The sequence below is a fragment of the Equus caballus genome, chromosome 5, assembly GCF_041296265.1.
Source record: "Equus caballus isolate H_3958 breed thoroughbred chromosome 5, TB-T2T, whole genome shotgun sequence".
NCBI classification, from domain to species: Eukaryota; Metazoa; Chordata; class Mammalia; order Perissodactyla; family Equidae; genus Equus; species Equus caballus.
In genome coordinates, this window is record NC_091688.1 from 13,336,589 (window position 1) to 13,361,919 (window position 25,331).

At 37.5% G+C, this 25,331-nt stretch overlaps 1 protein-coding gene across 12 annotated transcripts in view; it reads left to right on the forward strand.

The window, feature by feature from the left end:
* Nucleotides 1-25,331, forward strand: part of RASAL2 (RAS protein activator like 2) — a 364,089-nt gene that overhangs the window by 176,741 nt on the left and 162,017 nt on the right. For all 12 annotated transcript variants that reach the window (XM_070266178.1, XM_070266179.1, XM_005609568.4 and 9 more), the window contains 2 exon segments: nt 8,173-8,300; nt 23,278-23,404. In XM_070266178.1, the coding sequence (XP_070122279.1) occupies nt 8,173-8,300; nt 23,278-23,404 (255 nt within the window).

Sequence of the window (25,331 nt, forward strand, 5' to 3'; positions counted from 1 at the left end):
GCTGCTGTGAGCCTGTAGGGTTTCCCCCTAGGCTACAGAGCTGGGTCGCTGGAACTCCACCCAGCCCCAGTCCTATTCCCCAGGAACTCGGGGAGCCCTTTGCCCCGTCTGGGGGATAGCTGGAGATCCTGATTTCAGTGGTAGCTGGTCAGCTGCTGCCCTGCCTGATATTCTCCTCTCCGGGACCCTCCCGGTGTTGTGGATGCTGGGCGTTGCCCCTCCGCTAATGGCAGACAGAGAGTTTTGTCTGCTGCCCGGGTGGAACTCTGGAGCTTCCCCTCCGGGGCGCGGAGCCGGCCCCTGGAGCTTCACCCAGCACCAGTCCTCTCCGAGATCTCCAGCAATCCCTAGCCCCACGGGGCGGGCAACGGCAGCTGGGGGTCACCTCGCCCTCTGGGATTCTCTCCGGGACTTTCCCGGAGTTGTGAATGCTGGGCATGGTCTCTCCACTAATGGCAGACAGAGAGTTTTGTCTGCTGCCCAGGCGGAACTCTGGAGCTTCCCCTCTGGGGCACGGAGCCGGCCTCTGGAGCTTCACCCAGCCCCAGTCCTCTCCAAGATCTCCGGCAATCCCTTTCCCCACCGTGCAGGCAGTGGCAGCCGGGGGGCCGCCGTACCCTCAGTGATTCTCTCTGGGACCCTCCGGGCGCCGTGAACACTAGGCGGGATCTCCCCGCCAACGGCAGGACGAGACTCTCCCCGTGGGCTCAGGTGTGTAACTCTAGAGTTTCCCTCTGCATTTAGGAGTAACTGCGGGGGGGTTAGGTAGGGTTCTGGTCACCTGTTTCCACTGTCGCTCCTCTGGTGTGCTCTCCCTCCTGCCCTAGGTGTGTGTTGATCTTCTGGGGGCATCCGTTGGAAGAAAGCCACTTGCAGGTACTAGGCTGTTCGGTCGGGGTCTGAGAGTTTTCATCTATCTCCACATCCTCCCGGAGGGAAGTCCGTCCACCTTCCGATGTATAGTCACGTGGGTCTCTCAGACGTCCTGAGATGCTGTCTGGATATCCTTTGTTAAGCAATGAGTGTCCAAATAATTGTAGACTGTGATGAGACCAAACATAGACTTCTCTCCTTTTTCCTGATCGTGCTGTAAACGGTGGACTTAGACCTTCCAACTCCTTGTTCTTTATCTCATGGATGATTAGCTAAGATTAGCTAAGATTAGCTAAGATTAGGTCTGTCCCCCTTCACGACTCGACTCCTTCCTCCAGACTGTATACTAGTGATGTGGAAGGGAGAAGCAAGGTGGAACCATCATAGGAATTGTTTCCCATCCTGGCCATCTTAAAATACTTAGGTAGTAGTATCAAACTAAAATTAGTTCTCCAAAGAAAAGAAATGTTTATCAAACATCTGATTGTCTGCTATAAATAAATCATGCCTTCAAGGAACTTATTACATTATTATCAAGTAACTCACTGCCCTGTGGTGGAGCAGAGTTAGAACCCCCAATGCTTAGGTCCTGGTGCTGCTGAGACTGAGAGGGAGGCAGCAGAGGGACTCTGTGGAAATGTAGACTAAAGGAAATTGCATTGCCAGAAGGAAGTGTCACATGTTGTCTCCTACCTGGCCCCTCTTTCTCTTAAGAAGGGTGTTGCTGAGCATAGGGGATTTACTGACTAGACATCAGTGATTAAGTAGCCTGGAAATTAAACCTCCGTAGTTGAGAAGGAAACTAAGAATGGTTAGCTAAGGTTAAAAAACACAATATAAATTCATTTCAACAAATATATGCTCTCATAGTGAATTTTTGATAAGGATTAAGACATATTTCCATAAAGGCAAACATTTCTGACCTCCTGATTTCATGTCTTAAACATATTGAATCATTTATTGCTTAGTACCCTGTTACTTACCAAGGTGAGTGTGACCATACTTAAATCTACTGGGTCCATTGATTCATAGGCACGATAATGTAATTTGCCAGCCCAAAGGTGGTTGTATGTCAGGACAAAGCAGAGGTCACAGGCAGTAATTTTAATGTTTGGGTGGTTATCAATCTAAGAAAATTTTTGTTTGTTTATTCTCGAAACTGACATTTTGACAGAATAAAGAGAGTGGAAGGGTAATGAGGGGATAAAGTAAATAGAATTAAACTTTAATGTCTATATTGGTTTTGCCTTTTCTTTCTATGCTTTAAGAATAAAAGAGAGTGACTCAAAGTATATTGATGGCAGTAATTGATGGCAGCTACACTAGGTCTTGAGCAGATAGCATTAACACATTTATAAAATAGTTTGGTCATTTATCTCTACTGTCTAGAAGGCTGCTGCTGAGCAGCATCTTACAGTTATTGACGTTATTAAGAATCATCTCCACGTGACAACAGTAACATTTCTTCTATTGTAGCAGAAATTGCCTTTAGAAGATAGTATGTATCACATTTTTAAAGCTGTCTGGCAGGGCAAGGATTTCATTATTTATCAGAAAAATAAAGAACTGTCTTTTAAAAATATAGCTTTTTAAACCTATTAATAGGACTATTAATATAAATGATATTTAAGCTTGAGCTTTTGTTGAAACTGTTTTGGACATTTTGGTGAGGAGAAAAATAACCCTTAGTATGTTTCGGGAAACTGACATGTTCTTAACTAGTTTAAGTAGCATAGCTCTGTTTTAAAGTTATTTAGATGTGTTTTTATTTCTATAAGAAAATGATCATTCCAATTTTGAGACTTTATAAAGTAATCCTTGTATTTTGGCTTTGAATTTTAACCAAATTCAGAATCAAAACAAGTCTGATAATTGAAATTTGAATGTTGGGAAGCACTTGCCATTGCTAACCCGGGTTATCTCTGGCATGGAATGTACACACAGGAACAGGGAAATAGAGATCCTTCTACAGCAGTTCAGACCTCTGCAATTTACAACTACTACTTGTTAGAAATGTGTTTCTCTTTTAATGTATTAAAATCTCCCCTGTATAGATAGATTTCCCAAAACTATGTTTTGTTTTAATTTCTTAGGTTGGTACTAAGAATCTATGAAAGGCTGTTGAGACTGAATGAAACATTAGGGTTTGTGTTTGCTGAAAGATTCTCTCTAGAATTCTCTGTAAAGCTTGTTTTGGATGGCAGTAGATAGATTTAGGATATTACCAATTGCATTAAATTTATAAAGTTGGAATTTTAAAAAACACGTGGCTAGTAAATGATGTGATTCAAAAGCAGCTCAGATGAACTTCTTAGGAGCTGTAACATACAAAAATCAAATTTACCACAGCAATTTTTTTCTTTGACATTCTCCATATCTGGGTCATAGACTTGTTCTTTTCCACTCTCCTTTACCCCTGTTTCTGCTTCCAATTAGATCCCTTTATTTACTCTCCTAAGTCTTTTGAGATATTTTCTAAGTCAGGAAGAGACAAGAAGATGCTTACCCTGTAAGAGAAAAGTTACTCTGTGGATATTTATAGATATACCTAATGGAATTTCCAGCTCTAGCGTATCATGTTTGTTCATCTTCTTTGTCGAGTGATGTGACAAGCCATGAAGCTCCTGTCTCTGGTTACAAGGAAGGGTTATGAGGAAGGGTTAGACATAAGAGAAGTTTTTTGTTGTGTTGTTTCCTTGCCAAGTGGTTACTAAATTAATATTAGCAGTTGGAGAGGCCCAGGGTTTGACTTTTAGTTTTATGGGTAGATTAAATAATCTGGTATTTTGAATGCTGTTTTGAAATGATTTGGATATAATGGAATACATTGAATCCTTCAAATTCAATTCAAATTCAAAAGCTTCCCTTTTAGATTTTCTTTATTCCTTTTTTTGAAAAACTTTGCTTGGACTTCTCTGCTAAAACTGAAGCAGAATTACAGTTATATAACTTGCTTCATGAGTGTTTATCAGTCTATATTTGTATTAATTACTCTTTTATTCTCTCATCTCTTGTCCTGTTCTTCCACCACAAACAACTAGAGAGTTAGCAGTGCAATTGATTCCTATTTCGAAATCTAGCTCACACGATCCCTTTCTTTCTGTTTCCACTGTCACCAATATATGACCCTAGTCATCCCTTACGCAGGCCATTACATTAGTCTCCCATTCGTTGTATAAGATCTCTGGTCTTTTCTCTTCTTATTTCATCTTACAAACTACTGCCAGATTTTCTTAGAATCATTTATTGGCTTCCTGTTGTGTAAGCAGTGGTTTTTAAAGTATGATTTGTGGAGCCAAACCCGAGGATCCCCCTGATCCTGTTAGGTTAAACCTCTTTTCATAATAAAACTTGGCTTTTTTTTTTTTTATTGTGTTGACTTTTATACTGATGATGCAAAAGCAATTATGAGTAAAACTACTGATGCAGTAGCAGGAATCAAGGCATGGCACCAAGCTATACCAGTAGTTGTTGTATTCTTGTCTGCTACACAGTAGGGAAAAAAAGAACTTTTACTTAAGAATATCCTTGAGAACTCAGTGAAAATCCTTAATTTTATTAAATCTCAACCCAGGAGTTTACAACTATTTAACATCCTGTGTGATGACACGGAAGGTATTCATCAGGTGCAAACTGAAGTATCATGGTCTTAACAATGGAAAGCATTTGTGCAAATTGATATGCGAGCTGGACTTGCCACTTGTTTTTCATGGAACACTATTTTTATTTGAAAGAACAACTGAAAAACAAACTATTGTTATTTGGTCTTGGTTATTTGGCAGACATTTTCTGGAAAAAGAAAGACATAAACCTATCATTTATGGGGAAAAAGCCAACAGTATTTATTGCCAGTGATAAAATCCAAGACTAAAAATGAAAATCAGTATATTTTGAAAACTTGAATCTGCCACCTTGAGCTTAACAGCTTTCCAGTACTTAAAGACTTTTCTGATGAGATCAAGACTTTTCTGAAGATTAATGAATGTGATTTTTTTTGATATTATGAAATGAAAAGTATCAACATTTGTAAGATCTGCAAAACTAAATGAACCAATGCTTTCTAAATGATCAATGCATAGTGTTACAAATTCATGCATATGAGTAAAATATCCATTGAAAGAGCAAGGTAAACCAATGATTTTTAACGTAATAGAATATGAAAAGTTCATTGATGTGGTGTTAGATTCCACATTGTACTCACTTTTAAGAAGCAACTGCTTGTCAGGTTTTGGTATAGTATTAAAAAAGATGATCCATAATTATCTAAAAATGCTTTTAAATTACTCTTCCCTTTTCCAACTACATATCTGTGTGAGTCCAGATTTTCTTCATATACTTCAACCAAAACAACATAAAGCAATAGACTGAATGTTGAAACACATATAAGAACCCAGCTGTCTTCTGTTCAGCCAGACTTTAAAGAGATTTGCAAAATTCAAAACAGTGTCACTCTTCTCACATATTTTTTTTGTTTTGGGAAATAGTTATGTTTCATTAAAAATGTGTTATTTATATTAACGTGTAATAGATTTGTTATATCATTAAATGAATAAATGTTTTTTAAATTTCTCAGTTTTAATTTCTAATATGGTAAATATTGATAAATGTAACCTACATAAATAAAAGCTGTTTCAAGATTTCAATAATTTTAAGAGCCTGAAGGGATCCTGAGATCAAAAAACTTTGAGAATTACTAGTCTACATGATACTATCCAGGCTTAGAGAAGTGCTTTCAAAGAGTAACTTCGGACACTGTTTCTCAAATTAGTCAACTTTTGTAATTAGGCCGGTATCCAGTGTCCTTAGTATCCTTATCGGAATGGAGCAGTGCAAATCTAGTTTCTTTTTCCTCTTTTGTTATTAAGATTCTTATTTGTAATTCTAAGTTAGTTATCCTTCTTTTTTGTTTTCTTCCTTGGTATGCATTCTTATAAAATTGTCAAAAAGTGGGCATTAGTAAAACAACAATGAAATTATAAAATTTATAACACAACTAATCAATCTCATAATTTAGATAGAAAATTTTAAGATATAGAGGTATTGGTCTGTACTTCATTCTACCTTGAGCCCGGGTTGAAGTAGTTTGGGGTCCCAAAATGCTTTATGAGACATTGTCTAGTTTCATAATACCGTAAAGAAATGAGGAACACAGGTCAGGTGGGAGAAAGAGACATGAGACAGTGGGACTTTAAGAGAATTACTTAGGATGACATAGAGAAGAGAATTTAGGTTTTCGTAAATTCAGTGCTGATACAGATTTATATTTTGGCAGGAAACCTGGGTTATGCTATAAATATGGTATTCTGTGTTCTGATTTTTATGGACAGAGTTTATCAATGTCTTCTTGCTTAGTATAGATCATAAGATTACAGTTCAAATTCAATTATAGTGGGCAGTTTAGGTCACCCATGGCTAACTTACATAAGAAGGTTAGTCATTTGAATGAATACTTGTCTGGACCACAAAACCACCATATTTCCACATAAAGTAGCTGCATCCCTCTCTGTTGAAGTGGTCTTGGTATTTGACTTTAAAAATAGGCCTACGTTGTGGTAAAAATCTAACCCATTTGTTTGTCCAAATCATGTGAAGAAAATCAGTTTTGACGTGGCTTTTAAGGACAAGTATCTCCTATATGTGTCAAAAAGGATTGAGTCAGTTCTTTTAGAGTTTTTGGTGATAATTTTAAGAAAATTTGAAATATAAAGAAAACTTTTAAGTAATTTAAGATGCTTAGAATACAAGGGGAGACTTACAGGTGGCGGGGAGAGAGTTGGTGTGGAATGGAGAAGCTTAGGATGCAGCATGTACTGCTGTGCATAGTGCAGAGGAGATAGAAGCAGGAAAATAAGAGTGGCGGGGGGAGGAGAAACAGTAAACTTCTAAGGATTAGTAACATGTCCAGCCAAGCCCTATTGGTTCTTGGACTTTGAATTATCTTGGAGGATAGTTGATAAGCTCCCCCAAAAATGCAGAGCAACAAGTTTAGATAGATTTTTAGAAGCAAGGGAAGCTAAGCCAGAAGGAGCACTGAAGGTAATATTGGACACATAAGGGGATATAAGAGAGACATAGACCTAACTGCCCTCATTACTGACTTGTTTGCTTTCTACAGAACGCCAGTTATAGTATGCATCTTTGGGTAACTAGAGTATAAAACATCTAGGAAATCATTTGAATTTCCTTGACGTCAATACCAGGTGTACCTATCATCCTGTGATAAAAAGACAGTCTGTAGAATGTAACAGTAGTGAAAACACTCATCTAATAGATAAAATGTGCTTATTTATAGTTTACGAGTCTCCTACCCTCACAGGTGTTTGTTTTCTAATTTCTTTAGTTTGAGGTGTTCTTCCAGCATAAAAACTAAATAATAATAAATAATGCATTTTAAATGATCCCTGCAGTATATTCCTGAGAAGAATTAGTCCTTCATCGCTAAAGAACTTTTAATACTGTATATCGAACTGTCATAAAAGCCTTATTTACTGGATCTAATATGTACTTATGATTAAGATACGTTCTAAGTTTTACAGCAGCCCAAATGAGTGAACAGTTCATATCAAAAAAATTTAACAAAGTAGTACTAACCACTTGGTATGTTATAGGAAAATAAGACATTGAGAAGAATTGAGATACAGCTTTGATATTGCGTACCTCTACCTCTAAGAGACATCATGGTAATATGTTTAGATCTTTCCTTGAAGAAATTGCTTTCTATGTTTTTAAGATCTTACTGGCCTCTAGTGGTAATATGACGCTACAGTTTAAACATTTCTAATTCTTATGGGTGACTAGAAATAAAGCTATTTTGAAGGCATAAGCTGCCAATAGCTTCACTCTCTCAGTTCTGGGTCAACTGTACTCTCAAATGTACTTGCAACATCATCTTCCTCCTAAAGACCGGAGGCTCTATCATTTGTTCTTGTCTCTAAGTCACCCCCACCTCTTTATTTTGAATGATATTGCTTTAGTTCTGAAGCTACCTCAGCTTCAGAGATATTTTAGATTTTAGGTTATTTTAGTGCCTATACAGTGGTGGCTACTGTGTCAAGTCTATGCTAATCATTCTTCTTAGAGTGTTTCAGCCTTCTTTTCTGCAGACTGTAGGGCCAATTTTTCCCTGTGTACCTAACAGTTTTTACTCTCTTAAGAGGAAGTTAAATTTTCAATTTACCATTTACTTTCATGTTTAGACCTCTTTATGTAATTTGATCTTGAAGAATCTTACATTTGAAATACTGGTTTATTAAGCATGATAATAATTTTTCACTTCTGGTTTTTGTATTTGTCACACAGATGTGAAAGGGCCACCTACCCATCGTCTGTCTTGTGGCCAGTCACCCTACACTGAGACGACAACATGGGAACGGAAATATTGCATCCTCACAGACAGCCAGTTGGTGTTGCTCAACAAAGAGAAGGAGGTGAGAGGGATATTATTGAGAAAAGCTACTTCCTTTTTCTGACCAAATTCTTGAAATAATCTAGTTTTTATTTGTATTTTGATAAGTCACGTTTATGAAAATGGAGACTTTATGAATGATAAACTATAAGTAAGTCTAAAGAGTGGCTAATGTCGGAATGATACATCATAATGACTGCCATGAAGGCGTGAGTTCAACAAGATAGGGCTGAATTTTCATTAAGGACCAGTGCAAGAGATACTGAGTTTGACTACTTTGGAGTGAGAATGGATTGGATTGTGTAGACCTGGCCCCAAAAATGACCCAGAGGGACTATTGGAAATTATATCAGTCTAGCTCCTAGCAAGTAACAAATGGCACAGTCAGTGGATTAATTGAAAGAGGTTTAATGAAGGGACTATTTATAGAGGCATGGGCAACATAAGGGACCCACCAAAAGGTGGTGAAGCGCACGTGAACTACCAACAGCCAAAGGCAGTATTACCCTAGACCTTCAGGGTAAGGGAAGAGAGCAACGTTTCTGGAACCCAGAGAACTGTGGTTGTATGAGAGGGCTGCATGACAGTTGCCGTGGCTACACACAAAGAACACAGCCTCTTCTGACACAAAAATGGCCAGCAGGGAGGAAGCAAGGGCGAATAAATACTACAATTCTCTTTTCCTGTCTTCTGATTTCTTGCCGATGTTACCTACTGCCCAAACCTAACTTGGAGACAGGAAAAGATTGCCCTTGATGTGTTCTGTAAAGGTTTACTTCCTGAAATACACAGCAAGGGAGAGAAAGGCAGAGAGTAGATCTGGAGAGGCATGCAGAGTATAATTAGCACAGACATCTAGTTCTAGGTGAAATTTATATCCCTCTGAATTAAAAAACTCTCGAACTTATACTATTACTACTTTACTACTCAAACTGTTACCATGTACAAATTCTTCTACATCCAAATAATTTATTTGCTTATTGATCATTTATCAGATTGTATTTTGTATCATTCTGATTTGGTAGGGCTATAAAACCATCCTACTCCCAACCTCCGCAACGTAAAAAAATGAGTGAATATGATCTTGACAAAGAAGAGGGATAATGACAGGAAAGGAGAAGAAAAGATCTGATTCAATGAAGGAGAAAGATTACTTGCCAAAAATATATATAAATAACTAGAAAGCTGTAGGGAGAATATCAATTTACTAAGTCATCCCTCCTGAAAAGTAAGAAGAGGAAGCAATGAACAGGAATACATTTCTCAGTTCTCATTTGTGGATCCCTACCTTCCTTTCCTCTTCTGTCTCTCCTCCCTCTCTGTCCCTTTTCTTTTCCATCCTTTCTCTTACTCAGCAATTGTTAATATGGTAAAGGAAGGTAATAACAGTAAAGCAATTTCTGTTTCTTCTTTTATTTTAATAGACAGTCCTTATTTGCGAAGGCCCAGCTAATGTGTCCTCCATGAAAAACTTGCTTATTCTTTTTCTCCAGCCATTTAAAAATGTTCTTACTTTTGTTACTATCTCCCTACCCATGACCCTTTCCTAGAATTTTAATATTATTAAATTTAATTTTATTAAAATAACTTAATAAAGGTCAACTTTTTCTGGTTCAGTCTAGTACTTGTTGCTGTGTTTATATTAAATGGATACATAATAAAAATTGGTAGAGTGAATATTAATATATATAATATATATAGAGAGAGAGTGAATATTAGTGTAGAAGATTTCTAATTATCCAATTTGAATAAACAGGTAATTCAAAATACTCATTTTAACCAACCTACTCTGTCAGCAGTCAGAGCTATTAGTAAGGAGTTATATAAACAGATCATTTGCCACCTTTTTGCCCATACTTACATTTTATTCAATGTAGTACTGTAAGAAATTAAATAGCCTGAGGATACGTAGCGTAAGGTCAAGAAGCATGCCTTACCTAGAACCAAGATATAATCTATTGATTAAATATTACTGATCAATTGAGTAATCCAGACCTGGGCCCCCTTTGTCTGGTAAAATAACTATCCATGATGAATAATTTCCTAAAATAATATCTTACATGATTTATCCCTTTTTATGCCAGTCATCATGAGTATCCCTGGACACCTGGGGAAGCTCTCATCTCCCATACTCTGCATATGGCTCTCTAAATCCTCTTTTCTGTCCCTGGCTTCCACTCATCCTTTCCTACCTCTTTTTTTTTTTTTTTCTTTTAAAGATTGGCATCTGAGCTAACATCTGTTGCCAATGTTTTTCTTCTTCTTCTTCTCCCCAAAGGTCCCCCGCCAGTACGTAGTTGTACATTCTAGTTGTGAGTGCCTCTGGTTGTACCTTGTGGGACACTGCCTCAGCATGGCTTGATGAGTGGTGCCATGGATCCGAACCAGTGAAACCCCGGGCTGCAGAAGCGGAGCATGCAACTTTAAGCACTCGGCAACTGGGCCGGCCCCCCTTTCCTACCTCCTTAAACCCTTTCACTATGCCCTCTACAACTCATGGCCCGTCATCAGCAAAATCAGCTGTTTCTTCCACCTCTTCCCTGAGGAAATCCCTTAACTTCTTGGTCTCATGAGAACCTGTATCTTGTCTAAGGACACTATCCTCTGTGAAATACCGTTGAGTGATGGCTGTTCTTCTCCCACAGCCCTCATACCATGCTGCCTATAGTAGGTGTCCGTCTCCTTTCATGAATGTTTCCTATCTTTTTCCTATCTATTTTTCTCTAAAAAGCCCAAACTCTGAATCTCATGGTGTAGTCATCATTCCTCCTCCTTTTTTTCTTGCTCCTGGATTTTTTATTGCCCTTGGCATTTTTTGTTGCCCCTGACTCATTGTCATTATCTTCAGCACTGCTCTAGCCTTAATTTGTGATGATTCCAGTGTCCACAGAGATGATTCATTCAACACACTGGCTCTCAGTTCCTTGAACTCCTCTCCTCCAAGAATCTTTTCCTCTATTCTGCCTCCTTGCTACAACTTTTTCATAGTCTCAGTTGTGCACATCTTATTCTCTATCACTTTCTGTCGGTGTAGCCCATCCCTTGTTCCAACAATTCTTCAATCCTTTTGGGACCTGTGGCCCATTGATCCTGTCACCTTTTCTCCCTCATATCTCTGATATCCTCTCTTCCCTTTTCACGCAGTCTGAATTCCATGGTCAGTCATTCCAAGGTCATCCCTTGCATACTATTTCCTTGTCCTTCTCTTGTATCATCATACTCACTTGGCAATAGATAGGTGCAGTTAAATCCTGTTCTTCATCTATCCTGCCCTACTTTTATGCAACATAATGTGTCTGAAGAAAATCACTCTGCCATCCTGATAACCTTTAAACTAATGGCTGCAAACCTCCTGTGAGCCCCTAATGCTTTTTGGTAATCATAAGACATTTTCTTAGTCCATTTACTGTCCAACTCTCATGGACTAGTGCGTCTCAATCTATGTGTGGTGAAGAACCAGTTTTTTCCACCATGTCATCATGAATAATAAAATACAATGAAATGAATTGTTATGAAAAATGAAATTTGTTTTGTGTTTTTTTTAATTTTTTTATTTTATTTTTTTTCCTTTTTTCTCCCAAAGCCCCTCAGGTACATAGTTGTGTGTTTTTAGTTGTGGGTCCTTCTAGTTGTGGGATGTGGGATGCCGCCTCAGCATGGCTTGATGAGTGGTGCCATGTCTGCACCCAGGATTCGAACTGGCGCAACCCTGGGCCACCGAAGCAGAGCGCACAAACTTAACCACTTGGCCACGGGCCTGGCCCCCCCCAAAAAAATGAAATTTAAGAAGAAGTAAAAATACAAGCCCCAATTTTTATTAGATTTGATAAAAATGAAATTACAATTCAATAAGTATACACAGAATAATCATAACATAGGAAAAGAAGGAATAAAATTACAAAAATTGTACATGTTCATGGAAAGTGTACTGTATAATGAGACAAATCCACTGATCACACCAGACACAATTCTTCTCAATTTCTTTACTGTTAAGTTGTTTATTGCGGGCCAGTAACAGTTTGCAGAACAGCACAGGACCTTAGGCCACACTTTGAGTAGTACAATCTAAAATGATTTCTAAGATGATTTTTTTTTACATCTCCTCCTCTATTCCTAAATCTTCTGTTACTGTCACTTACAGGTGGTTACTTTGCTTTTTACTTCACTGAGAAAATTCAAGCACTCAGAAGAGAACTTCTGCATACTCCATTACCATGTCTACCCATCCATCAGCAACTATTTCCTTATACCCTGATTTCCTTCCTTTAACCGTGGTTGAACTGTCCACAATCCAATGGTCAGCCTCTCCACATGTGTCCATTGCATTACCTCTTGCCTATTCAAGGATGTATATATCACTAGCAATTCTCCCAACCTCTTTTACATCTTCAATTTTTCCATCTCTACTAGATCATTCCCATCAGCATGCAATTATTTCTCCCATCTTAAAAGAAAAAATAAGCCTTTATTAACCTCACTTCTGCCTCCGGTTACTACTCCTTTCTCTGCTTCCCTTAATGGCAAAGATTCTTGCAACTTCTAAACTTATTGTCTCTAACTTCTCTCCTCTCATTCTCTCTTAAACCTACTCCTACCAGACTCTTATGCACACCACTCTGCCAAAAGTGCTGTGTTAAGCTCACTGGTGACCTCCATATTGCTAAATTCAGTAGTCAATTTTCAGTTCTCGTCTTACTTGATCTGTTAGTGGCATTTAATGCAATTGATCGCTCATTCCTTCTCCTAGAACTGCTTTCTTCACTTGGCTTTCATGACACTGTACTAAGAAAAGTTTTCCTCCTGCTTCTCTGGCAGTTCCTTCTGAGTCATCTTTGCAGATTTCTCTTCTTCTCTCCAAATCTTAACAGGAGAGTGCCACAGCGTTCAGTCCTTAGATCTCACTTCCTTAGGAATCTCTTCCAGTCTTAAGACTTTAAATACCCTCTAATGCTCATGATTTCTAATTTTGTATCTCAAACCTACACATCTCTTTTCTGTAGACTCATGGATCCATCTGCCCATTATACACCTCCGCTTGGATATGTAATAATCATCTCCAAAAGCCCCACATTGAGCCCCTAATCTTCCCTCCCAGACCTTCCAGAGGCCGCCCCCATCTCCATTTATGACAACTCCATCCTTCCAGGTTTCAAAGGCCAGAAACTTCCTCAGCTCACTATGTTCCAGCCATTCTGGTTTCATCACTGTTCTTGAGCAGATCAGGCACGTTCCTGCCTCAGGGCCTTAGCCGTGGCTCTTCCCTCAGATACTTGCATGACTCACTTTCTCAACTCCTTCAGTTCTTTGCTTACATATCACCTGCTCAATAAGGCCTACCCTGACCAACCTGTTTAAAATTGCACCCTCTCCCCATATCACCATCTGGAACCTCTGATCGAATTACCTGGCTCTAATTTTTTTCCCCATAGCATTTGCCATCTTCTAAAATGCTGTATAACTTATTTATTATGTTTATTATCTCTCTTCCCCTGCTAGAATGTAAGTTTTAGGGCATGGGTTGTTTTTTGTTTATTGTTGTAGCCCTCTGTGATTAGAACACTTCCTGACACTTTAGTAATTTCTCAATGAACATTTGTTGAATAAACTTGAAAAGCCAAATTATAAATTTTAATTCCTGAATATCTATTTCCTTCTTTTCTTTTTGTGTGATAAGTCTTCTCAGAACATGAGACTTAATTTCATATTTTTTCTAAAACTGGATAATAAAAGAGGAGAAAAATATTCCATAAGATGCTTTTCCATTATTGAATATGTGGTTCTATCTTTATTTATTGAGTATCTATTAGGTATGCACTATTGTGGTTGCGAAGATGCAGTTTTAGTGGGGACACATTGAGGTAAATTAAAAGTTATAATCTTTTGCAACTAAATAGAGGTGGTGGTTGCACAGCATTGTGAATGTACTAAATGTCACTGAATTGCTCACTTTGAAATGGTTGATTTTATGTTTTGTCAATTTCACCTCAATAAGTTATTACTTTTTAAATTATAATATAATCATAAGGGAAAGATTAACTGAGATATTGTCTGGGGTGGATTATGGTATGAAGTGGGGAATGCCAAAAAAGGTTTTACAGAGAAATTTATGATTAGGCCATGTCTTTAGGGACAGATAGAAGCTTATCTTCTAGTAAGATAAGGAAAGGAAGGGAAGGATGTCCCATGTATAAGGATACAAAGTCAAGAAGCATCTTATATCTCTTTGGCAAACTGCAAAATGTTCAGAATTCTTGGAATATGATTTGCCAGAAGAAGAGTGATAGCTGGCGAGAACTAAGTAATTAAGTGCTTTGAAGGCCATAATAAGGAATTTGGACTTTATTCTGGAAATGATTTGGACCATAGATAGGTATTTAATAGGGAAGTAACATCATTACTTTTGCTTCTTAGCAAAGTAACTCTGTTGATCATATAGAAAATTGAGTGAAAGGGATTGGAAGGAAATAGGTAAGTTAGATTACTGCAGTAGAACAGGTGAGGGACCATGAAGGGACGATGAGTTTACAGAAAGTTTACAAAATAGTTGAATGCCCTAAGATGAGTATGTTCTACCATTATTAAGTTGGAAAAACTGAATTAAGTCTCTAGGATAAGAAAATGTTAAGCCATTACTGTACCTGCTATTTGAGTGATAAATCTAATATTCTATTAATTTCATTACAGGAAAGGATTAGAAAGCGGTTTTTTGTGGAAGGACTAGAATATGCTGTCACTCTTCTACCTTTCACTCACACTATCGTGAGGAGTATAACTCTAACCCTTGGAATTTTGCATTGAACAATTTAGAATTCCTTGAAACAAGGAGTTTAAGGAATTTCCTGCTAAAATTATCTAAAAAGGCTGTTTTAAACCTTAATCACCTAATCATGGGGGTGTTTACTGCTGTGTTAAAGGGATCAATTAAGAGGGTTCTGTAAGGATTTAAACTGAGTCCTTAGCCAGGCACTGCTGGAATGTGGGAGGATTATATTAGTCTAGTATCACTCATATATTCAGTGTGTGGGATCTTTCAGTGCTCTCTCTTAACTCTGCGTGTTTCCTGTCAGAAATGGAAAAAATTCTGCTTGCAGGATATACATGGGAAGAGTGTTAAATATACCAATTACCAGTTTGGGAATGTAGCAGAAGGACAGATCTGGGCAGAATGCTGAAAGAGAAGTCTGCCAGGAGTATCACCTTGAGAAATGACTCATTGGTTCAGTAAATTGCTTCATGCAAATTGTGCCAAATAGACATTGCTTGTGGTTACGAAATAGACTTCCCTGCCTGGATGCCAGGAAAGGCCCCAGCTGGCTTGGCACCAGCCCAGTTCAAAGAGGGCGTAGGAGGCCATTTGAATTCCATTTTGCTTGCAAGAGATAAGACCAAGTAAACTAGAGATTAAGGAGTTGAGGGAAATGGTAAGAGAAGACAATCGTGAACCCCTCTGAGGTGCAGCCAGTATAAAAATACAAAAGAAAGCTGAATTTGTGAGTTTCTTTCTTTTGGCGATAACAAGCCGTTAAGAAGGGTAAATGTGGCTCCATTTTTCTTCATTCAGACTCTACTTTCTGTATTTGGAATTTTTTAAGCTGCATCTAGCATACAGGCAGCAAGTTGGTAGTAATGCAATTTTACAATATTTTTCTTGCTTTTGGAAAGCAGTATTTACATTCAGATATACTGATGAAAATAGCAGTTAGACTTTGTGCAAACAGCTAAAATCAACTGTTATTTATCCTGGGGTAAACTTCCCATGGCATGTTTCATTCAGAGTCACTTTCAAGTTATTCAGCAGATACGTAACGTGCCCCTGTATGTGCATTCACTCTGTTAGAAGTTGCAGAGAATAAGACACAATTTTTTCCCCTCTCCCCCCATACCAATTTTAGTTGTGGAATTAAGACAAATAATTTTAAAATGGCATTTGAGAAATAGCACAAGTAAACTGGATAGAATAACAGAAAATCCATTTATTCTAAAGGACTATAGTCTAACTGTGTTATTAAGATGCTATTGGTAATGGGCAATTATCAAGGGAAGCTTAAGAAAGGAAGAGATTTGATCAAAGTTATGCATTATGAATATTAATCTGTAGGATGTATTAGAAGAGGAAGAGATAGGAAGGAGACAGACCAATTAAGAGACTACCATTCCTCTGATCTGAAAACTTGAATGGTTTCCCAGTATTCCCTGAATTACGCGTGACCTGGTATTAAAGCCCTCCCAATGCAGTCATGATATATTTTGGTGTTCTACCCCACGGCTCCCCCTTAAGAGGCTCTAGCTAAATATGACCTACTCCCTGTTCCAAAGCAAAACAAAAACTTCATATGCTTGCCAACTTCTTGGCTGATGTTATGTTTTTTCTTTTGCCTAAAATGACCCCCATTGCTACCTGTCAAATATTTATTCGTTTGTGGGTTGGAACTATTTTAAGGTTTGGAGATTGACTTATGGTGAGATACAAGCTGTTAACTTACATGGAATTAGTTGCACAAATGAATAATTATAATTCAATATAATAAGTATAGTGACAGAGAAAGATCTGTTATTGGTGGAACCTCAGGGAGGTGTACCTTAACCTTCCCGTAGGGGATTGGTAGAGGGGGAAGATTCCTGGAAGAGGCAGTGCCTGTCCTAAGCCTTAGGATGAATAGGCGTTTACCTGGAAGGTATAGAATAGGAAAGAAAGTGAGGGAAAATATTTTAGGATCAGAGAACAAACTAAGCAAAGGCACTGAACTACGAAATAAGGAATCTATTAGGGAAATGCAAGCAATTTGGTGTTCGTAGAATGTAAAGCTTGGAGCTGGGCATTCAGACAGTGGCCAGATGGTGGAAAACTTGGTATATAGCATGTTCGAGAGCTTGCACTTACTCTGTAAGATAATAGTGGTTCTAAAACACTCTTAGCAGAAGAACCCTTTCTTGGTAGAAAAGCTTAAGCAGAAGACCTCTATAACAGATAAACTCAGAATTATGCTGTGATTGAAGTAGAGAAATACCTCCCCCTGTCATATACGTCCACGTACAAACACACTACCAGTCCTTTGAAAACCACTGCAAAGGGCAAAGGAGAACAACTGAAGGACTTTAAGCCTCAGAATGAAATAATCATATTTGCGTTTTGGAAATATTCTGATAACTATGTAAAGAGTAGATTTAAGGGGCAGAACATCACCAGTGAAGAGACCATATTAGTAGTTTGGATAAGAGATAATAAGAGGCTTTTGGCACCAGCATGATAGAGTAACTGATACAAAACTAGCCCTCTCACTACAGACAACATAAAACTGGACTGTATATCTATGTATCTGTATCTATATATATATGTATGTATATATCAGTACACATATGTATATGGAGAGAGAGAGAGAAACTATTTTCAAGCATTGGACAATAGGCAGCCAAAGACAGTGATTGTCACCATTGCCCTGGCTGTCTGCTGTGTACCATTTCCCAACTGTGGTACTTGATCTGGAGTCCAGGCAGAGTGCAGTAGTCCCACTGAGCTCAGGAGGCAGAGAAAAGAATTCTGTAGGTGAAGGGGCTGGAATCTGCTGGGCTGGACACTGGTGCGTCTTGGCCCAGGGCTGGACTACACATGCTCAGGGCAGGACTACTCGGACTTTCTAGAGAGCAACTGTAGTATTGAGAACAAAATAGAGATACTGGTGGTCATATTGAGCAATGTTAGAGGGTTGCCTCTGCTGGTGAGAGACCTCTTTAATACCTTACCACCCCAGGCATCTAGCTGAGATACCAGAAAGATCATGCCCCAAAAATAATAGAAATTGGAATTTGGTAAGGCCAAGTGATTTATTTATGCCTCCACACTTAGTACTGGTGGTCAAGGATTAATAAGTGAATAATTAGAGCTGAAAGTACTGAATATAGATCAGTGGTTCTCAACTTTGCCTGCACATTAGAGTGACCTCGGAAGTTATAAAAATCCCAGGCCACGCACCAGTCACTTAATTCAGAATGTCTAGGAGTGGTCTAGCCATCAGTATTTTTTAAAACTCCCCTAGGTGATTATAATTTGCAGCCAAGGTTAAGAACCACTGTTATCTTGAGAACCAAGATAGGAAGGAGAGAAAACCTTAAGGCAGTGTTTCTCGACCCTAGGGAGCATCAGAATCAATTGGAGGCATGTTAAAACGTTGATTGCTGGGCTCTACCCCCAGAGTTTCTGATTCACTGGATTTAGGGTGGGGCCTGAGGATGTGCATTTGTAACAAATTCCCAGGTAAAACTGATGCCGTTACCTGGATCCCACTAGCTTTGAGAGCTGCTACCTTAAGGGGATAAGAAAGTTGAGGAATTTTCTTTCTTTAAAAAGATTAAAAAAATCCTTTTAAAGGAAAAAAAAAATCCTTTTAAAGATACAGGGGACTAACATCCTTTAAGCATTCTTTAGGAAAAGAAATAACTGAGAAGATCTTTCTTTTGCTAGTTAACATAATCTTGGTTTCCTGTATTTGACTATATATTGACTATTTAATCTGTAGGTGCTCAGATTGAAATTGAAATTAATATCTATATAATTCTAAACAAAATGAAAGATAATTTTACAGGAAAAAAATATGTATGTTTTCGAAGTAACTTGATTTTTTTGTGCCATATTGTTCTTCCATTGTTGTGGATGGTTTGGAACTAGTAAAGAGGACTGGAGTCAGAGATCCAGTTTGACTTTGTTATTAACACATCTGAGATACCTGAGAAGCCATTTACTTCTTCCTATGTTCCGCTTTGCTCATCTACAATGGAATGTATTAAAGTGCTTTAGGTTTTTTCCCTGAGGAAAAGGAGTACTCAAAGCATAGTACAAGGCCAAAGAGGTTAAAAGAAAGAAATATTCCTTTCATGTTATAGAATCTGGAAGATAGGCAATTTTTAAAGAGTAATTCAGTATAAACAAGTAAATGTGGAGTAGTAAACTAAAATAAGACAGAGTGAACCAAATTGCTTTTCTGAAATTGACTTTCTAAAACTGATTCTCTTTGGCTGTCTACTAAGATTTGTAAACTCTAGTTTAGTTCATTGGAAGATACTTGAAATATGAACCCTCTAATTTTCAAGGAGTAGATCAATATCTTTAAAAAAATATTTTAGGTAAGGAGCAATCAATAGTGTTGTAAAAGCGAAATATTCTTAAGAAATGTGGGTTTAGAATAAAAGTGAACACTATTCTTCCTTATATCCCGCAGTCAGAGGTAAAATGCCCTAACTTTTAAAAGTGATGCTTTGAATAAAACCTCTGATCATATTGTAAGTTTCAACAGTGGAAAACAAAGAGTCTCTGTTAAAACTTGGAGAAAATCATTGTGAGTGAATTCTAGGCCCAAATAAGTTTAATATATTTATTTATCCTCTCCTTAGATATGGTAGAGACAAAGTATATGACAATAGAAGCCATTTCTTTTTTTAAATTTTATTTTTATTTTATTTAATTAATTTATTTTAATTGGGGTTATAATAGTTTACAACTTGTGAAATTTCAGTTTTACATTACTATTTGTCAGTCATATTATAGGTGCACCACTTCACCCTTTGTGCCCTCCCCACAGCCCCTTTCCCCCTGGTAACCACTAATCTGTTCTCTTTGTCCATGCGTTTGTTTATTGTCCACATATGAGTGGAATCATGCAGAGTTTGTCTTTCTCTATCTGGCTTATTTCACTTAACATAATACCCTCAAGGTCCATCCATGTTGTTGTGAATGGGACAATTTTGTTCTTTTTAATGGCTAAGTAGTATTGTATATATATACATACCATATCTTCTTTATCCAGTCATCAGTTGATGGGCACTTAGGTTGCTTCCACATCTTGGCTATTGTGAATAATGCTGCAGTGAACATAGGGTGCATGAGTCTTTGAATTGCTGATTTCAAGTTCTTTGGATAGATACCTAGTAGTGGGATGGCTGGGTCATATGGTATTTCTATTTTTAATTTTTTAAGAAATCTCCATACTGTTTTCCATTATGGCTGCACCAGTTTGCATTCCCACCAGCAGTGTATGAGGGGTCCTTTTTCTCCACAACCTCTCCAACATTTGTTATTTTTTGTCTTAGTTGTTTTAGCCATTCTAACAAGTGCAAGGTGAAGTCTTAGTGTAGTTTTGATTTGCATTTCCCTGATGATCGGTGATGATGAGCATCTTTTCATGTGCCTATTGGCCATCCGTATATCTTCTTTGGGGAAATATCTGTTCATATCTCCTGCCCATTTTTTGATCGAGTTGTTTCATTTTTTGTTGTTGAGTAGTGTAAGTTCTTCATATATTATGGAGATTAAACCTTTGTTGGATATATGATTTCCAAATATTTTTTCCTAGTTGGTGGCTTGTGTTTTTGTTTCACTTCTGTTTTCCCTTGCCTTGTAGAAGCTCTTTAGTCTGATGAAGTCTCACTTGTTTATTCTTTCTATTGTTTCCCTTGCCTAGACATGAGAAGACATGGTGTCCGAAAAGATCCTTTTAAGACTGATGTCAGAGAGTGTGTACTGCCTATATTTTCTTCTAGAAGTCTTATGGTTTCAGGTCTTACTTTTTAAGTCTTTTGATCCATTTTGAGTTTATTTTTGTGAATGTAGAAGCCATTTCTTACTTTTTCCTGGATATGGCCTTTATAAATTTCCACAGAAAATATCATAGGTCATTCCCTCCTAAAAATATCAAAAATTACACCTTTTTTCTGTGTGGCTTAGACCCCCATTTTTTCAGATAATAGGCATTTTTAGAACTCTTAAGGAAATAGTTATGTTTATTTAAGCTTATCTCTTTGTTCAAGGATCCAACTATTTTTGTTTTCCCCCTGTTCTTTCCTACTTTTAAGGCAGGTAGAGGATATAGTTTTGCCTTTCTTACTTGGAGGGAGTTATTTAACCTCTTGGTGCTACTCTTTTAATTATTTAAGTAGAGATAATATAATTTCCATCCTGAAAGGGATGGATGACTTAGATTACTGTTCATAAAGTTTTATATTACAGAGTACTTTTGGAAGAGTTCATGTCTTATTGATGCTATTATTTGGTCTCCCTTATTTTTTAGAATTTTGCCTTTCTTAATTCTGCCTTTTAGTTTCTCAGTGTTCAAGGAGTAACCATAGTTATAGTAATGAAGAAATGGGCATTTTTGGTCCTTTAAGAGTGTGAAAATTTTCAGTCCTTATGAAGACATTTTGACTTTGCTCTTCAGATTTTCAGTAACACAGAGAAAGCTTCCCTTGCTATTATCCTCTTGACCCCAGTCATAGGAGTTGGATCACTGGGGCAAAGGAGAACACCTATACACTTAAGCCTCTATCTATCAGTTTTGTTTAATCAATTGCTTTTTTTTTTTTTTAGATTTTTTTTATTTTTTCCTTTTTCTCCCCAAAGCCCCCCAGTACATAGTTGTATATTTCTCGTTGTGGGTTCTTCTAGTTGTGGCATGTGGGACGCTGCCTCAGCGTGGTCTGACGAGCAGTGCCATGTCCGTGCCCAGGATTCGAACCAACGAAACACTGGGACGCCTGCAGCGGAGCACGCGAACTTAACCACTCGGCCACGGGGCCAGCCCCTAATCAATTGCTTTTATATGTGCACATTGTAGTCATTTGGAGAAATAAATTGTTTCTCATCTAAAAGGGGGATGATAATAATGGCTCCCTCATAATGTCACACATGCAAATTCCTTAGCCTTACACATAGTAAGAACTGGGTTCTAGTCATTATTGTTGAAATTTGTTGAAATTTCAATATTGGAGCCATAAGAAATTAGAGACTGTGATTAATTACTGACATATTTTGCCAAACTAGGATGTTACCAATGCTATTCTTAGTTCTGGTAAAGTTTACTAGTAAAATCTCATTGTGAAAAGTCCTTGGCCTCTTCCCTCAAACTAAAGTGATTGATCTTTTAGCATTACTGGGAGGGGGAAAAAGAACTTAGAGCCATCCTATTAGTCTACGGTGATACCCTGTAAGTTTTAAAATAGTTATTGGCAGGGCTGGCCTGGTGGCACAGCGGTTAAGTTTGCATGTGCTGCTTCAGCAGCCCAGGGTTTGCCGATTCAGATCCTGGGTGCAGACCAACGCACTGCTTGTCGAGCCATACTGTGGCAGGCGTCCCACATAGAAAGTAGAGGAAGATGGGCATGGATGTTAGCTCAGGGCCAGTCTTCCTCAGCAAAAAGAGGAGGACTGGCAGTGGATGTTAGCTCAGAGCTAATCCTCTAAATAAATAAATTAATTGATTAATTAAAATAAAATTGACCTTTAAAAAATAGTTATTGGCATTACAGATCTTTTATACCATTCATAGTTCTCATTCCACATATACAAAGAACACTTGATATGTTCCTGAAATTATGCCAGAAAAAAATATTTTTTAGGATTTCAAAAACTAATGTCACTTTTGGAAGAAAGTATGCCATTTTATATAATTATCTATACAAGTTACCACTGAAAATATGTTTTATTAACTATCTCTAAGTGCTTAATTCTAAAATTGAAGAAAATTTGAGTGATTTTACTACTTTTATCTAACAAAACCTTCTTTTCGGAGAATTTGGGAGCTAAATCTTTCTTGTTGACTTTTATTTCCATTTACCTTACTGACCATTGGGCAGAATGGAGCTTGTGAACCTGTTTTTGATGTAAAAGAATCTTTTATTTGTGTGGGTGTTTTGTTTTATTTTCTGGAGCTCCCAAAGCAGATACACACCGGGATATTATTTGTATATACTTCATGTAAGTTAACTTACACACTCACTTTTCCTGATCTTTCAAGTGTTCTTTTTACAGAAAAACTTGAAAAGGAGTGGTAATACCTTACCGTTGTATGTACTTTATATTCTCCATTTCTTCTACTTTGCACTGACGATTACAAACTCCTGTCTTCATTAACTAAAACCATTATTCAAACAGAAGGCGTTTATGGTTAATTACCATGTTTTAATTTAATAGAGTTAAGCATTAAGTTGCGTCTCTTTTTCTTTTGGTTAACTAGATACCTGTGGAGGGAGGACAGGAGCAGCAGACAGATTCCACCAAAGGGCGATGTCTGAGGAGAACTGTCAGTGTCCCTTCCGAGGGTCAGTTTCCTGAGTACCCACCAGAGGGCGCAGCTAAACTGGGTAAGCTGATAAAAGGAAAGAAATTCCTAGCATTTATCCAGTAATTTGTGGACTTGTCATTGAGTGTTACAATAAAACAAAACATCCTGCATGTCCTGTTAAGTAAGCAAGTTGAACTATAGTATGTTAACTGAGAATTAGAGGTCATTAGAAAGTTCTATTCTTTATAACCAAGTGGCAGCAAAGTTATTTTACAGAAATAAAAATTTATCTGAGCCCTAGTAATGTTGCTGTACAGTTATAGACAAGTTGGATGATGTGTTGTGTCTGAGTTTACTGCTTGGCTTTACATTTTGAAAGAGTGTTAGGTGATCTTATTGAAGCCCTGAAATTCACTGGGGAGCCAGTGTTGTGTGGAGTCTTAGTATTGAGTGGTTTATGTCCTGTTCACACAGCTGCTGATGTTGTCTTGTATAATGTAATGTCAGAACAGGCTAATTTAGCTATGGTTGGAGTGGTTGACAGAAGGGAGAAATAAAAAAAACCCTACCTGAGATATTACACACTAGGAATTAACGTCAGTATCAAAGCAACTCTTCCCCTGTTTCCTACCAAATGTATTCTGTTCGGTGTTTTGCATGCCTACCAATGGATATTTAAATAATTAGACCAGTCAGGTAATTTTAAGGGAACATAATTAAGACTAAATAAAATAATGAAAGAATTTGAAAAGTAGGAAGTGCTTTGCATTGTTGTTATTATTTGCTTAGTGAACCTAGACATTTAGTCATAGACATTCGGTAGGTAGATAAAACAGAATCAAGTATTGTCTGTATGTTGGTTGATATGGATAATTCTGTGATTTTAGTTGAATTTTTGAAAATCAAGATTTGTTTTTTTTGTTTTTGCCTTTTTCTTCATTTCTCTTCATTTTCTAAATTGAACTCAGAATTCTTGGTTAGAATTTAAATCTTTTATTTTTTGTTTTATCCTATAATAGTTGTTGGTTTTCTAGAAATTAGTCAGGTTAGCAAACACTTTTCTCCAAGGAGTCGTACTTGGAGAAATCAAATTTTCCTCTCATCTTGCTTCCGTTGTACTTCTTTAGTGTGTGTTGAAACGAGTTTAGGTGTGGGTCTGCAAACCTGTCTGGGTGTAACCATTTTATAGTCTGTTTACATTTCACATACAAGTTCTACATGAATTGGACTGGCTCAGAATCGCCTTCTGTCAGCTCCTTTGCTGTCATGATTTGTAATATTATGTTGATGACTGTCTTTGCCACTTCTCCAGGAACCTTTGACTATTCAAGCTGTGACCCACAAAAGTCAATTGATTTTGAAGAAGTATAATTGTAGTCTGAAGAAATATTATAATTTTATAGAAGAGAGAACTGTATAGTTAATTATTAAATATCTCCAATATTCCATGTTTTGGTCCCAAAGACAAACTAAGATGAGGTGGCCAACGTGTCAAGTCCAGAGCCAATCCTCAACCTTTTGTCCTTGTTATTACTAACAAGTCTGGTGGCCATCTTGACCCATGGCAGTCCGTGATCATTTTTGGAGTGAATGTTCTAAATTAGCACTGGAAGCTAACGCTCATAAATATTAGAGGGAAAAAGACTACTTTTAAAGCCATTCTTTCCTTCATGCCAATCTAATGTTGAATTAGGTAATCATTCTGTTGTTCTATTTTTATCTCCTAGTAATTTGTCTTTAGGCAGAATTTCCTGCTGTCAAATGTTTAATTGAGTAGTTGCTGTATATGTAATATTCTATGCCAATCTCTAAGAATGAAAAGAGATGTAAGATAAGATTTCTGCCATTAGAAGATTCTTATGTAGTTAGGAGGATAGATTATTGATGACTATTCACAGTACATGTTAATATTGTGGTATATTATATTGTATGGATTTTACTGATTTTTTCTGTTTTTAAAAACCATTTATGTGCAGGAAATAGTTATTGAGTGACAACTATGCGCC